This window comes from Dromaius novaehollandiae, chromosome 11 (genome assembly GCF_036370855.1).
Source record: "Dromaius novaehollandiae isolate bDroNov1 chromosome 11, bDroNov1.hap1, whole genome shotgun sequence".
Classification (NCBI taxonomy): domain Eukaryota; kingdom Metazoa; phylum Chordata; class Aves; order Casuariiformes; family Dromaiidae; genus Dromaius; species Dromaius novaehollandiae.
This window is the reverse complement of record NC_088108.1, coordinates 15626558-15642901: the sequence shown is the minus strand read 5'-3', so window position 1 is coordinate 15642901 and position 16344 is coordinate 15626558. Positions and strand designations below refer to the sequence as shown.

The 16344-nt window shown below is 35.2% G+C and overlaps 1 protein-coding gene across 2 annotated transcripts in view; it reads left to right on the top strand.

Moving 5' to 3' along the window:
• CHM (CHM Rab escort protein) overlaps positions 1-16344 on the top strand; it is a 79388-nt gene that overhangs the window by 48276 nt on the left and 14768 nt on the right. For both annotated transcript variants that reach the window (XM_026101304.2, XM_026101303.2), the window contains exons 9-12: positions 7349-7426; positions 12570-12674; positions 13596-13659; positions 15230-15326. In XM_026101304.2, coding sequence (XP_025957089.2) covers positions 7349-7426; positions 12570-12674; positions 13596-13659; positions 15230-15326 — 344 coding nt within the window. The remainder of the gene's footprint in view (positions 1-7348; positions 7427-12569; positions 12675-13595; positions 13660-15229; positions 15327-16344) is intronic.

Below are 16344 nucleotides of genomic sequence, written 5' to 3'. Positions count from 1 at the left end.
ATCTTTAGAGAGACTTACTTCTTCAGTGCTGGCTTTTGCTTTTCTCATCTTCACACAGGTGGTCAGTATACATATGAAGATTTCACTTTTATATGGGAGTGTTCTGTGGTAGGAAGACTCATTATCTGTTTACTGAAACATAGCCATTTTAGTTGTATTTGATTAGTTGTATTCTACTTTTTGATGTTTTTAGAACATACGACAGTATGCTGCAGGAAATGCTGAAGTTCTTGGGACCGTCAGGAAACAAAGAACGTAACATAAGAACCAGGACACAGCTTGCTCTGTGTGCAAAAATAAATTCAAAGAGGACAATTCATTAATTCAGGCCCTTGGCATGTTTTTCTTTGATCTTTCTCCAAAGCTTGCTGTGCCATGCATGCAGTATTTGTCTTTATGGAAGAAAATAGTTTTTGCTATAGATGACTATGCAATTAGGGAAAAGACTCTTCCATTTTTTAAATTAATCAGTCCATGTGTTTTAGGAAAAGAAAAAAAAGATCATGTGCTAGAAATAAAAGCTACTTTTTCTGGTGTGAAACTATACTTTGTAATATGGTTTTCCAGTCCCTTTATATAGTTTCCGAATGAACTAAAGGTAGTCTGTAGGCTATGAGTGTTTATGATATCTTTGTGTTGAAAATCAAGATGTCAGATGGAGAGACATTCTATTTTTGTTCAATTAATATCGGAGAGCATTACATCAAAGCAGTAAACTCCTCTTGTAGCAACAGATGCAGCAACCCTGAAGCCTATTTTCTCTCTTGTTACATTAGTGTTTAATTAAAGAAAACAACTAGTTGGAGGCAGTTACTTTCTGTGAAATGTAATGAAGATTTATTTTGTAAGTGACCTTCACTGTATTAGCTGAAACAGTAATCAGTAAAATTAATAGAATAATCAAATTATATACAAACTCATAAATCATCATGAATATGCTGTCAAAAACTCAGCTGTTAATATGTCCTTTTGTTTCACAGCTGTATTAAAAATTACAACTGCTGATTCCTGCCTTGATAGGAACTGAAATGGCATTTAAAGGCTGTGTATGATGGAGGGCTACCAGGCCAAAAATTTTCACAACTGTTAATTTAGCTGTAATATGATTTGATGTCACCAGGGCAAAGTTGAAGCTGAGTACAGTGTTGTTGCTATCTTTCAGCAAAAGCTGAATTATTGGTGAAGGCAGTAGCCAGTTAATTAGAGTAATATCAGTTTAAATGTCTGTCATTTAGGGTTAATAGTATCAAAGAGTTGCCTTGTACTTCAAGTACAGTCAGATCTTCTTGAATAGTCTGTTGTATGAAAGTAATGTTAACACAATGATTTTACTTTGTCGTAAATTATTGGGATGCCATTTAGTTTAATATTTCAATTTCTATATTTAAATAATTTTGGCAAGTTCTTCTAAATCATGTCATTTTTCATGCTAGATTGTTTTAATAGGTATTTCAGCTCTTTGTAATTGTTTAACATAATACAATCAAAATTCCTTTCTATTTTCATTTAGAAAGAAAAGTTTTCTGCTGGCCTACTATGAAAACAGGTCATGCCCTCTTCCACTGGATAGCAGGCTACTCTTGAAAATAAGTCATTCACATTTTTGCTCAGCCAAGCAGCAAAGTTCTTTCAAAGCATGCTGGATAAAGAAAGTGCATTTATCAAAAAGCCCTTGAATGTGGTTGAAGTTAAAGGAAAAATATAATTTATGCAATTTTTAACAAAGGAATTTTGGTTCTAGTTAGGCTAATAGTTCTAATTTTTTATGTTAAGCCACATGAAATAAAGTCACCTGAGTTGGTCTGGAAGATCCTAACACATGCTTTGTCAGGTTAGAAGCCACTGATTGCAGCATTACAGATAATAAGCCTATGGCCCAAGGCTCCTAGAATATTCCTCAGTGGATGTTTAACCTTTGGATCATCTTCAGCAGTTACATATTAAAGTTTTATGCCAGATTTTTCTTTTTGGGGGGGGAGGGGTTGTGGGACACTTGGTTGAAGCTCCTTTCTAGCCATTAGCAACCATACGTAGTTTAGAGGAGATGAAGAACAGACGCTGCAGTGGAGGAGGACAGAAAATTTCTGAAATCCATTCTAATAGGTGGTGCCCAATATAAACATCAGAAGGACCCCAATATGAAGGAGTTGTTTGGCACAGAAATGGACTTTGATACTGAATGCCAGCATTGAGAAGCTACCAACTGTGTAGAGGTACATGCATTTGAAGAAATGCTGTCTTCACGTAAGAAAAGCCTTGTTGTGAGAAAGAATCCATAAGCCATATACTGAATCAGGACAAGTGACAGGGGAGCCATCTAATGCTGTGGCACCACTTGATTGAATTTCAAAGCCATTGAGAACACTAACATTTGAGATTTATTCTGAAACTGAAAGTTCTTCATTCTGAAGAGAATGTATCTATTGCCATTAACATCTGCTCCGGTTCAGAGAGCAGCATGTATGTCTACTGTGTATAGAGGAGCCATGTTCCTTAACAGCCGTTGCTGGGGTATGCCTTCCTGCTCCCATTCGGTGGGCAGCCTTCTGTCCTGAAGCTGGTTGTTGAAAGCCTGGCTAGGCCTCGGGACCTCAAGCTTTGCTGGAATGCTAAGGTGGGCAGACGTGTGGAGCTGATCACGATCGTCATGGCCCTTTGGGTATTACTGTGACCCTTCTTTGCTTGCATTCAACTTCATAGCTGCCTATCCTGTTCTGCAAAAGTGAAATCATTTTCCATGGAGCTGGCTGGGAATCAATAATTCAGGGCCAAGAATTCCACTCTTCCTGTATGTGGGAGGAAAGTAACACAGTTTAGCTTTGTGTCAAAAGATGCTTTTGTGTCCTCATCAGTTAATGAAAGGGTATGACTTTGTACCTCAAGCCAGACTTTTGATATTCTTTTGTAGCACAGGTGAAGTCTAATGAGAGCATCAGGAAGGAAGATTAATTTGTTCCACCTCTTCTTTGCACTCCAGAACTGTGAACCTGTGAGACTTGCAGGCCCTTTTGATAAACTGTAGTTTTCTAGGTTGGGACAGAATGATCCTCCTTTATCCAGACTCACATTCTAGTATAAGAACAAGCAATTATACCAAGCATAGTGTTGTGAATATCATTGTGTAGATGTTGAGTTTGTGCTTCTCCTGAAGCAAAGTTCATTGTTAGCAATCTTCATGTTATAGTGTTAAGATGCTTCTTTTGTTTTGTTTTCTTTTCTTTTGGTCTCCACAATAATTCTTAAGGCAAAACTTTTCAAGGTCACACTGACATTTGTGATTCTTTTGATGGGTGATGCATGTATTACAGATTACCATTTTTCCCCCTCACCGCATGTGCATTACTAATCTTTCAGCTGATCTGAGATCATATCTCAGAATCGTGGTCAAATACTACATGGAAACCCGGAGTTACTGCCCCTGAGAATGTGCATGCCAGCTGTTTTTGCTAGATTGAATAAATTGTTATACAGAGGAGAGCAGGGACCCTTCCACCGACTTGCTCAGAAAAGAGACCATTAGTAGTGAGCAGTTTAGCATTTCCTAGGCCTTGCTGGGGTCTGCTCTCCTTTGTCTCTGAGAACATGCTTTTTTGGAAGTACTTTGTCCTGGCTGGCAGTGCTCAAAAGACGATCCAGCAAAAATGTGTCCATTTCATACATTCAGTCTCCTTACTACTGTTATGTATCTTCAGTTCCTCAAGGGCTTTATGTTTAATTCTGTGCCATAATAGATCTAGCTGTGCATGGGATACAGTATTATCCTTAAACATTTTTCACATTTATGCTTTGGACCATCTTTTCTTGCTGCTTTTACCTCTGCAGTGTGTGTCCGGGAGCAGCCAGCTAATATTGCTGAACCTAAATTTGTATAGGTTTGTGTGTTCCAAATGTCGCTGTTCCATATCGTTAACCCCAAAATGGACTGATAAACATTGAGCCAGTCAACTTCTCTATTTCTTGTCTTTCTTAAGCCATACTCTGTACATAGAAAAGATTGCATGCTTTGGATCTCCGTCAGGCTCCAGTCCTTTAGATTCTTCTCGTTCTTGTGACAAGGAATCTAAGTAGGTTAACTTTAACCTACTGGTATCTTATATGATACGACTTTCCTCTGATTATTATAGTTTATTTCATCAAGGTACAGGCAACAGATAAAGCCTCTCAAACGATTTTGAGATCAGCAAAGCTGTCTTATCCCGTCTAACAGCTTTGACCTAACAGTTGGAAGAGTTATCAAGTAGAGCAGTATTTCAAATGTTATTGGACAAATCCAGGTGAAGCTTTTCAGTCCCACCAGTTCAGTGATGAGACTGTTTGCCAGGGATCCCATCTAGCTTGGGATCCATGTCAACATGTTGCAGAGGAAGGCACAATTACTTAATCGTAAAGAACAAGGGTGGTTTTTGCCATGTAATTAAGTATTTAAGACATTATAGGTTAGTATGAGTTACGCAATCTATTCTGCACCCCTGTTTTTTGTAGTGTTTTGTTGATGCTCATTGAATTGCAGAAGAAATGAGGATGGGTTACAGCTTTCATCTGTTTTATTTTCATTCAAGAGTATAAGGAGACACTCTGAGCACACAAGAGACGCATGCGCCAATATGTAGTTATGCATGCACTGAATACATTATTGTAGAAATATTTAGTTGTATTTGTCATTTGCTGTCTTTCATTAGATAAGGTAAGGGTCATTTTTGAACAGGAGAAAGTAAATATATTTTTAAAGGGTCTATATGGTAAAGCCTGCTTTTAGTCTTTCATCTATGGAAAATTGAGATTTAACAGCAAATCAGAACGTAACATGCGTTACTGTTATTTCTGTATATTTCCTATAGAGTTTCTCTAATTTTAGTACAGTTGTAATTTAGGATGAATATGAAAAGCGGGTCTGGAAACTGATCACAAAAAGAACAGTTAAGAAAATCCCTTTTCTTTTTTACATGTGAAGGAGTTGGCTTTTTTCCTTTGTTACAGAAAGAACAATACTGTTCCTTTTTTCAAATTCATGCAGTTTATTTGCAATTTCTGGGCATTTGTGAACAAGTATTAAAGCTTTGAAATTCAAAAAAAAAATTTCTTTGTAAAATGGGAAAATCCTATTCTAATCAAGGAAACCTAGGAGAACTACATTCCAGCAAGCTGGCTTGCCTTTCTCCTACTGATTTTCCTATGGCTAGTCTGATGCTTAGCTAATGTTAGGTGGGTATTAGAGATGTAGTCACACTAATCCTTTAAATTACAGTGTGAACTGTACTATAAGATAAAACAACTACATCTTCTTATTTTAAATACAGTATCTAGGCAAACTCTGCTAACAAAATGGCTTTGTAATTTTTATATCTCTCAATTTTGGTTCTGTCTGCCCTCCTGTGAGCTGAACTTCAAATAGCTAGGTCACGCCAAAGCTCAGCTAAATAACACGAACTCAGGAAAACTTACAGTATTCTTTTCTGGTATGATATAAAACAGTGTGTCAGTGTATTGAATGTGCTGCAGACTGTTCTACAATTTCTCGTTAAGAGGCTATTTACTTTTGAATAGTAGGGATCACAGAAAAGAACAGGTACAGTAATTCATAGGGCAAAGGAAGAATTGTCAGACATGACTGGGTAGCATTTGACAGTTGTCTCGAACAGTTCTCTCTCAGGGAAAAGGATGTACAGTTAGTACAAATACACAGTGTATTTACTCTTTTCTTACTCCTCCAAATACACAAGAAGAGGTCAGTGATAGCTGATTGATCTGAATGAACCACTGGAGAGTCTTAAGAAAAATTAAAGATTCCCAAGACTGATCACCCAAAGAATCCAGTCCTGAATTGTATTATAAGGGATCAGGCAAATCTTAATGTGCTGGGTGTTATATTATCACCCTAATATGAGTAAGTTTTCTCAGCTGATTGAAAATTAAAGATAAAAGACTAGTCATCTGAAGCGTTATGAAAGTCATGTGCCTTACTGTGGCAAAAAAAGTCTTTCAAAATGCCGAGAACTTCAAGAGGTCTGTAAGTCCATTTGGAAGCTTTGTAATTCAAAATTCGCTGTACTAGAATGTAATACAGTGGGAAATTTGAGTACAATTTAGCTGGTAAGGCTTTTGAATGCTTAGTTATAAGTAGTCAGCAGTGAAACACAGAGGTGAGCGGAAGGTATGTGTGTCTAAGTAGAAGCACTGTGTTATTAGGCAGGAAAGCATGCAAGGTGCAGCAGCACATTGCTTCATACAATAAGTAATATCACAAATTGCATGGCAAAATGTACTCTTCTCTCATAGACCTGTTACATTGGCTTTTCAGTACTGGGTTTGACTTGTTGCCCCCTGCTATGGCACTGTAATTCTCAACTTTATCTGTTGCACTGCATCAAAGACAAAGTAGAGAAGTGTGACCAGATTATTACAGAATCTTTTATTAAAAACTGTTTGTAAAAGTTGGTATAAACATATGCAGAAATAACTTCTTCATATTTAAATGTCATAATTTAGTTTCTTTGAACTCTGAGTCTACCTGTAGTTTAAGAACTGATGAGTTGTAGTATTGGCTTAACTTTTGGGTAGTGAAATTTTCTTTGCTTGTCTTATGTATTAGGATTTGTTTATAAGTGGAAAACTTGTTATTGAATAGCATAGAATTATCTAGTTTTTGGACAACTGACCTGTGAAGCTGGTTCAGTCTTCTGTTTAGGAGATTTCTTGTCATCATTCCACATGCACAATATCTTGAGCAAAACAAATGTTGACATGAGCAGAACCTGGAGGAATCAGCACTTGGAAAAGGTCACCTTAGAATTCAAGAAGTCTTCATTCAATTGGGGCACTTCTCAGTGCCCCCAAAGTTTAAGCTGCTTGTAGCCAGTAAAGTTCCCGTACTACATTCTGTAAGGGTAGAGAGAGAAATTCTGATTTAGGTATCACAATTAAAAGTCTATTAGGTATTTGGTTAATTTTTTTTTTGTTTGGCGGGGTGGGGGGAGGGTTTCTTTGCATTCTTATTCTACACTACATAGAGTGTAGTGTGGTCAGCAGATATTTTGTGTACCTTCAGTAAATAGGTGCTTTTCCGGACTGAATGACTTAGGAGTCTCTGACATCTCAGAAAAATAAGTGCCCAAGCTAATGTAACTATTTAGAGGTTATAATAAATGCTAATAGAAAAAATGTTAACAAAATATCCTTTAAAAAAACATTGGACATGTTTTATTTTGATTGTTTGTTTCAGAGATTAAGACGTCATTAAAATTGTTGTACTACAACATGCAGAGTACTTTGCCTTGCTTATTGCAAATACTCAGATTGCTTGCAATCAGTTATGATAGGAGTAACTTCTATTTTTCCTAATATATTCCAGGATGTGTGCTGTATTTGGTGGTATCTATTGCCTTCGCCATTCTGTGCAGTGCCTTGTAGTGGACAAAGAATCTGGACGGTAAGGATAATATAAGTAACCTTCTGTTTCTATAAAAAGTACAGATGAAAAATGCATAAAGTCAATTTAAAAAAAAAGATTCTTCAAAGATCCTCCTTGGTATTAATAACACATCAACCTTGATTAAAAGTAATTTGTGTATAGGTCCTCCAGAACAAGGAAAGTGGCTCTAGAATATAGAAACTAAATTAATTTCCCTGTGATATTACTACAGCTCCTGATCACCCAAGCTTGGAAGACAAATCATTTCAGCTGCCGGGGGGCTGGTGATGAGTGATGTTAGTTTTCCTTGTGGCCTTACCTACTCTAATTGATTTTCATCAGATGACAACAAAGCCCTCTGTTATTGCATTTTTAAAAATGGAGCTCACCTAAAGACTCATCAGATTAATCTTTGCTGATAATGCATGTCACTCCAAGAGAAAAGACTTTAATGAGTTTTTAGGTAGATTGTTGTCATAAACTATGCTGCCCTCTTATCATAGAATAAATTCTTTTACAACAATATCAGGCCTGTAGGCAGGTTTAAATCTGAGCAAAGAAAAATCAACCCATAGTTTTGTCCATACTAGCATTTTTCACACTTCTGAAGATCGTCATGGTTTCTGTTATATGCATTCTAACAGTTATTAGTTTAGTGACAGTGATAACACTTTCAGCTCCTTTAAGATGTTTTTCCGATTAGTTTTTGTGATTGAAAACTTCAAAATAGTGTTGAAATTTTTGAAAATTAAGCTAGGAAATATGTAGTGAGGTTATGTGATAATATTTTACTAGGGAAATTAGTAGTTAAATTATTGGTATAATATCTTTGCTTTCCAGCTGCACTGCACAGTTGGTTCTTTTAGCATGGTATTTATAGCTAAATTTGTTATGATGTGGTCAAGTAGCATCTGTTTTTCCTGAAATTCTATAAGCAGCAGTTTATCTTTCCATGGGTGATTTGGAGTTCTAAGTTCATTGCACAGTTTTAGACCTGCAGATGCAAGTGTGATGGGAACACACATGATTAGGTACTAAGTGCATGTTCATATGCAAATGAAATTATGTCCCTTTCGTAAACTCTGTATTTTTAACAGTAATATTTGAACTCCTACTAGGGAGCTTTATTTTCCAGTGTTGTTTGAACGGTTACTTGTTATTTCAGAGGGACAAAACTTTGAGTAGTTGACAACTTCCAAGCATCACTCTGTGGAGTTCTCACTGAGCAGTGATGCTTGTTCCCCTGATTTCCAGCTTATTTTGCACGTTTTCAGGATGCTAGAAGTGAATATCTTTTTTTAGTAAGATTATATGTTTTCTGAAAATAAGTTGGAGTATTGCATTTTGTTTTAACTGCCTTTATGCTTTGGATCTCATAAGTTCGTCAGAGACCCTGACAGATTTCAAGCCTCCCTCTTTAGCCTATTAGGCTGATTTAATGGTTCACTCATGCAGTTTTCACTTAAAACTCTAGGATAGATTTTGAGGTGCAGAAGTATTGATGTATTTTTTTTAATAACGCCATTTTCTGTTGCTGAACATGAGGCAGCACAACCCATGCAGCTTCCCCTGTCCAGTCACCTGCCTTTTGCTGTGAACTGCCTGCCTGCCTAGGATATTTAAGTATTGGCATATATGGTACAAACAGCTTGTGGCCAGTGTATTCCTTACCTCCTAGAGATATTTTCTCTCTATTTTCTGTTTCCTCTCACCTGAAAGTATAGCTTTTTACTTCCTGAAAGTCTTTCCCTACAATGTAACTTGGCCAACTAACCAGTTTGTTGTGAGGATCATCACTGATTTCTTTCCTTTCCCTTCCTTTTCTTTTTTTTGTTACCTCTTTTCCTTACTGTGTGTTCTCCCCACTCCACCCCCTGCACCAGCTGTAATTTCCTCTTGACTCTGAGCTTCACTGTTTTGCCTGTTAAAGATCAGCTATCAAATTGTTAATGAGGATATTTATGAGTTACTGAGCTTTTGAGTCAACAGTCCATTAATAGTAATTGATAATAGACAAATTCATGCCTCTTTGTCACAGACCACCTGTAGTTTCAGGGTCAGCTTATGTTGTTGATTACAAATATTTTAATCTCTGGACAGTAGAAATTTAGTCACATTATGCAGCATTCATTACTATTTCATAAACATCTTGCATAGGCTTCCAAACTTCATCAAGATCATCTTGTAGTTAGTGAACTATATTTTTAATGCTCTGCTCTAATAGATGTAAGGAAAATTTGTATTTATAGGCAAGTGCCATCATTTTCTAATTGTTTGTGTTCATTTAGACTTTAATTTGAAGTCCCCTAAATATTACTAAAATTAATTTTCAGGTCTTTTTTAGAGATGACTAATAGTCTCTCTAGCACAAGAAAGGTAAGAAACAGTATCATTACCTAACTGAATTGCTTTTTCACTTTTTTTTACTATCCATAACTATATACTCAGAGAGCAGTAGAATTTGTCCCAAATACACAATTATATTGACTATGTTGCTGTAGCCTTTTTTTTTTTTTTTTTTTTTTTTTTTTTTTTTTTTTTTTTGCTTACAACATCAGATTAGGTCTGGCTTTTTAATACACATGCAGAACATCCTGCACTCTTGATAGAACTCTGATGCTCTGTTAGGAAAATAAAAAATGCATCATGTTGCTTAGCTTGAGGAAAAAGAAAATTAAATGTATTTATGATTACTTTCTACTTTTTAGTAGTAAGTAAGTAGTCACCTATTTGGTTTTATCTGATAAAATTTAAGGTATTCTAATTTACGTGGGTTGCGTTGGAAAGAATGGTGGGCTTTTTATGTTGATCACAATTTAAATATGTTTGCAATCACATAATTCTGTCTCAAAAATGGAAAAGACGTGATAAATGTAAATTTATATATCTGTAATAAAAAGATATAGCAAACACATAGTAATTTACATATCTATCTTGAAATATTGCATACTGGCTTTGTCAGTGCTGGTAAGTCCATTTCAAGGATGTCGCCCTTAGTCCATTAGTTTGGATAATGAGCCCTATAAAGTACATTTATAACTCGTGGCACTGCAAGGAGATGGATTCTAATTTTCATCCTTTTATCTAGACACATTGAAAGAAGGTCAATGGAGGGTTCTGTATGATTCATTGTCCCAACACATATCAGATGACAGAGACCTGATAATGTCAGTACATAAGTGTTTTCCATATTTGGAAGCAGTACTTGAAAGAAATTTTCTCAGCATCATCCTTTGAAGTAAAGTGGAGACTGACATTAAAAGCACAATCCCTTTTTCTGTTTAAAATCTTATCCAGCATATGACCTGATAGCTGTTCCTGAACAAAGGAGAGGAAACAACACTTAGCAGTGTAGTTGCTTTTGCTGGCTTTAAGTGATGCAACATGACATTTAATCAACCTTTCCAGCTCCAGAAGGTTTGGGGGGTGGGGGCAGGGGAAACGGTTTCATAAACAATAGGAAAGGTTATAATTAGGCATGAACTGCACCAGCTTGACTTCCTTGCTTGTTTGCAGTATTTAAAGAGTGCCTGAGAATGAAATCAGTTAGGCTAACATTAAGAAAAAACCTGTTAAAGTAGCAGGTGAAACACATGTTGAGGAGGATGCTATTGAAACTCTGTGAAGAGTCCTGCACCTACAAAGTTAAACCGTTTCTACCATTAGACATATAGACTGTTTTGCAAGTTCTCTCTTGAATTTAAGTATAGTTATATATGCAGTACACATGGCTGTGAAATCCGTATTAGTAGTCAGTAGTATAACAAGTTAGTGGCAATTAAGTACATTGTTATACTTCTAAATAAGCCTTGCATCTACCCCTTTTCAGTTCTCACTGCAGACCATAGAAAGCAGGGTGACGTTCTCAACCTACAAAAGCAAGTGGCAGTTGACTGTGTTTGTTTATTTAGGTTTGATTTTCATTCTCTCTAGTTCAGCAGATTTCTTCTGTTCACAGCAGCTGATGAATAGCTTGAAGTTACAGAAATACTTATTCTTGAGGCATAATTTGCAGGTCAGCTGCTTACTGTACAAGAATAATGTTATGCTGTGATAAAATACATTTAAATCAGTAAGGAGTCTCTGTGTTAGGCATCCTCTTATTTCTTTTTGTGTATGTATGCACGTGTGTGTGTAGACGTGTGAGCGAGGATGTACTGTTTTGAATCTTGTATATTAAAGCAGCTGAAGTATACATCAGGTGCTAGGAAAGTAAAGCTGTCTTGCTTTACTTTTCTTACTGTTGTTTATTTTTACAATAAATGTTCTGATGTAGAAAACCTTACAATATTTTTTAGAACTCAGTATTAAGCCTTAAAGATTCTTACAATATAGAAATAAGTGATAAAGAAATCGTAGTCTACGTATTTTGTCTGCACTTACAATAGTAAAAGCTAAGTTTATAATAACTAAATAGGTGCCCTTTGGAACTATAGGCCTTTTTTAAAAAGCGTGTACAACTTTTCAGTTTGAGAAGATATGTAGAATTAAATAGAGTACAGATCAAAGCATAGAGGAGTCAGCAGTACAGTTTTTTAATATCTATATGCAACTTGCTTTTGTTTCATTTATATCTGATTTTTTTTCCTTATATTTCATATTAAAGTATCAAGTTTTTTCTCTCATACAGTTTTTTTTCTCAATAAAATGTGAAATTTGAGTCCTGTTCTCCACAGTTTAAGGCTTTTGTTTCTTACCTTCCTGTGGTTTGCATTTCTGTGCTATTTATAAGAGCTATTCTGTTATGTTACACTTTGAAGTGTATGAAAGTATGAAAGATTACTGTGGCCTCAGGTATTGTGGCACACTATCATCCATGTATCCCGAGGTAGGAAACTTTCCATTTGCATGTACAGCAAAGTGCCAGTGTTATGAGCCTATGTTTTGCTTTAATAATAAAATGACCAATGTAATTTTCTAACATGGTTGCATGTAATTCAGAACAAAGAATTGTATACACCACGTAGATGTATTTGTATAAGACTTCTGTATGAATTTCAGTTGAGTTATTTTAGGGATTGCATGTTAAATATTTATAGCTAACTTGTTTGACAGATTTAAATGATTTTTCTCTATCACTTAGTTGCAGAAAATTATATTATGAATACTTTTATGAATAAATTCCTTCTTTTCTTACTTTGATTTGAATATTTTTTAACAGATGCAAAGCTATCCTAGATCATTTTGGACAAAGAATAAGTGCCAATTATTTTGTTGTGGAAGATAGTTACCTCTCAGAGAGCACATGTAAAAATGTGTGTTACAGGTATGTAGTAGAATAATAAGTGTAGTAAATCTCTTAAAATACTAGTGTGTAAAGTATCCTGTAAGTTAAACTTAAGAGATTATTGCCTTCTGCTTTATCTTTGTAGTACAACCAACTTAGTTCTGTGCATAGTTTTTCTTTCTTGTATATACTTGAGAGCATACTGAACCTCCTATGTTTAGGTTTCCTTTAAATTATACTCCTCTTTTCCTTATGAAAATACCCAACATCTGGAATTTCATGTTTGCCAAAAGGTCCTTGGAACATGGAGGTGCCTGTTGCTGTTCCGTCTTTAAATTTGTTCAGATTTAGAAACATATTAAAGTCATTGCTTTCTCGCGTGCATGCTCTCTCTCCCCCGCCCCCCCTTTCTGGCTTCTGGTCAAAAGCATTTCAGTAGACCCTGAACGTATACTACCTTTGTCTTCAAAATATTGTAGATGAGATAAAGACAAAACTGTAGTAGCAAATGCAGCACAGAAATAATCGTAGTCAACAGAGGATTTGACACTTGAATTCATTAACTCCACCGTAGTTTATTTTCCTTTAGTCCAAAGTGTCCTGTGCACTTTGGAACATAAGTCTTATAACATGCTGCTACTAATCTTTACAAAATAAATAAAACAATCTGTTAAATCAGAAGGATATTCAAGCCGTTTTACTTAATGGCACTGACTCATTTATTGGTCATCTATTTTGGTCGTTGAAAATACTACATTAATGTTCCAGAGGTGGACCTAAAGGTAAATTACTCCATTCACAGTATATGCACAATGCAACGTGTACATAGTCATACTAATAAAGATTATATATTTAACACTCACACATCATTATGTTTAAATTTGTATTGCCAAAACACTAAATCCAAATTGCTATTTTTTCTGTTTTGTGAAATGCCATAATTGTTTTATTTAATTGTAGGCAGATCTCCAGAGCAGTACTCATTACAGATCAGTCCATACTAAAAACAGATTCAGAGCAGCAGGTATATATCAGTTTTGTATCACTTACCTCTGTTTATATCACTTACCTCTTATGAATTGTATGTATTAATATTTAGTTGGTGGAGTTAATTCATGCTTTTGTTTCTGCTTGAATCTAGCTTTTCGGTCAGTTTGCTCTACGGACAATTGTCTGTCTCATTCACCTCTATAAAACTGTATCTCTTCTACTTCAGTGACTTGGATTTCCTTGTTTGTTGGTTGACTGTGCTAATTAACACAATTGTTAAGCTGCTGTTCTACTTGCTTTTTGACACTGTTGCCATTAATACTTAATACTCTTACTGTTAACTGTTAATCAATTATGTTGTCTAAGCTTTGTTCAAAGCTCTTTTTAGCATACATTTTTACAGCTCAAAATTCTATTAGTATGCATTCAGGTCCTTCTATAAATGTTTCTGCTTTATCAGTCTTAAATATCCTTTAAAATTAAGTTCTGCAATCTGTGTAAAAAGTGTTTCTTCTGTTTAATTTGTCATGTCCTGTGCTCTTATATTTTAAATCAGGCCCTACAAAATAAGAATATAGATGGCAGAGAAGTCTGTTCTTCCTGTGCCTTGCCATTAGCAGTCCCACATAAAATACTCCACTCATTCTCACCTAACTGTGCTCTGCCCAGTGTTCAAAAACCATTTTGCAATCCCTGCCCACAGCAGTTCCTAGACTCTGTGACCTATGATGAAAACCAGTTGTCATATAAAAAGCTGAGAATCATCATTTTGGAACGGGCTGCAATGTAATGTTTTCTGACTATTTTGACGCTGCCAGCCTTCCTAATAAAGGTGGCCTTACTCATTTAGTAGAATTTTTTATATCTGCAAACTCTGCAGGGTTGATCCCATAGATTCTGTTACTAATAAACCAGAAAATAAGATTATATCAATAGGTCTGCAGTTAATTTTCATCTCTACTCAGAATTCTGTTGGTTGTCTGATCCTTCATGTTACTCTGTTTTGACATAGACTTGTTTATGGGGGGTTTTTCTGCATTTCATAAAAGAAACAAATCTATCATGGATTGTATGTAGCGGAGTTGACAATAACTACTTCTCTAGAGCTTTCTTCATCCGTTGTGTAAATACATATTTATGGGGTCGTTAAACTTCTGCAGACTACTGAGCAAATACAAATACGGTTATAGTTGTGGCGATAAACATATTTAGGTATGAAATTCTTGGTAATTATTTGTGAGGTTCAAATAATTACCATTTTTGCAAAAGTGTAGAAATCTTAAAACTTTCGTTTTTGCAACAAGATTGACTTGCAAAGTTACTTAAAGACAATGTGTGTGTTCATGTACAGGTATACCTGGATAGCATCAATCTGTTATATATTCCAGATATTCTATGGTTATTGATCTAATAGTTACCTATGGTGTTTTAATACTGTGTTTTACTTTTTGAACTGGATACCAAGCTGATTTTACTTGAACTATTAATAGTACATTAATAGAGTTGCAGTTTGCAATATTTCAGTGTAAGATCCAGTATAGATGAAATTACTTTTTTTAATTAGTTTGATATTCAGAATTTTCTTCTCTCTTCCTGCTTGGTAGGTTTCCATTTTGAGAATGCCTCCAGTGGATCTAGGGCAACCAGCAGTTTGCGTCATTGAGTTGTGTTCCTCAACCATGACGTGCATGAAGGATACTTGTAAGTACAGGTGTATTATGTGTTCTTAACTGTGTTTTTTCCTTTGATTATATCAACTCTGAAACGAAAATTTAAAATATGTCTTTGTCATTCCTGTGTTGCACGATTATCCCATTACAGCCCGAGAAAACAGTCTATACTAGCTTACTGCTATCAGAAGATGAAGGAAATAGTCCATTGTCTTCATTCTGTAGCAATTGTGGGGTCTTTCATTGGGTTTGTGAATCATACTACAAGGTTCTTGCATTTAAATATGTATTTTTTTTAATTTACATGCAAGAATTCTTTATTTAAAATGTTATTGCGATTCTCATAGCAATAAGATATATTGTTCTTCATTTCCAAATGGATCAAACATGAAAGGTCAAATGCTTTTTTTACACTTTTTATATGGCTAAAGAACTTGATAGTTGTAGTCTTACTAGTAAAGAAAACAGAATTTTCTCCCAGTGTCTCAATGTAGTAATTTAGAATAGCACTAACAAAGAGCTTTTTGTTGCTTTGGCTGCTGAATATTTTTACATCTAAAAAAAAAAATTGAATTTCACATTTTGTCTATTCTGCAAGATTTGAAGATTTACTGGAATGACAGATAAGATTTGTTGAGAGCTCTAGTGACTGTTACTCCCCCACTCTAATCAGCTAGGATCATGCAGTTTTCAAGACAAAATATTAGCAATCTCTTTTTTTAAAAAAATTAGAAATTATAATAAATTTATAAATTAAAAATTATTTATAAAAACTATAAAATCTTCTGCCAAGAATTGTCTTACCCCTTTAGTTAAAGGGCCAAAAGCCCAAAATATTTCTGAAATCCTCTTAAAAAGTCAGCAAAAGATGAAGTCCTGGTTATATAGATGCAAGTATAACAGTTTTTACCTTTTAGAATTTAAGAGAATCTTTATGCCAGTTGACTCTGTGGCCTTCTAAAAAACACTACAAATTTTCGTTTTCATTTTCAGAACAATAGATTTTTCCATACAAGATTCAAGTGTATTTCACAATTAGAATAATTTGG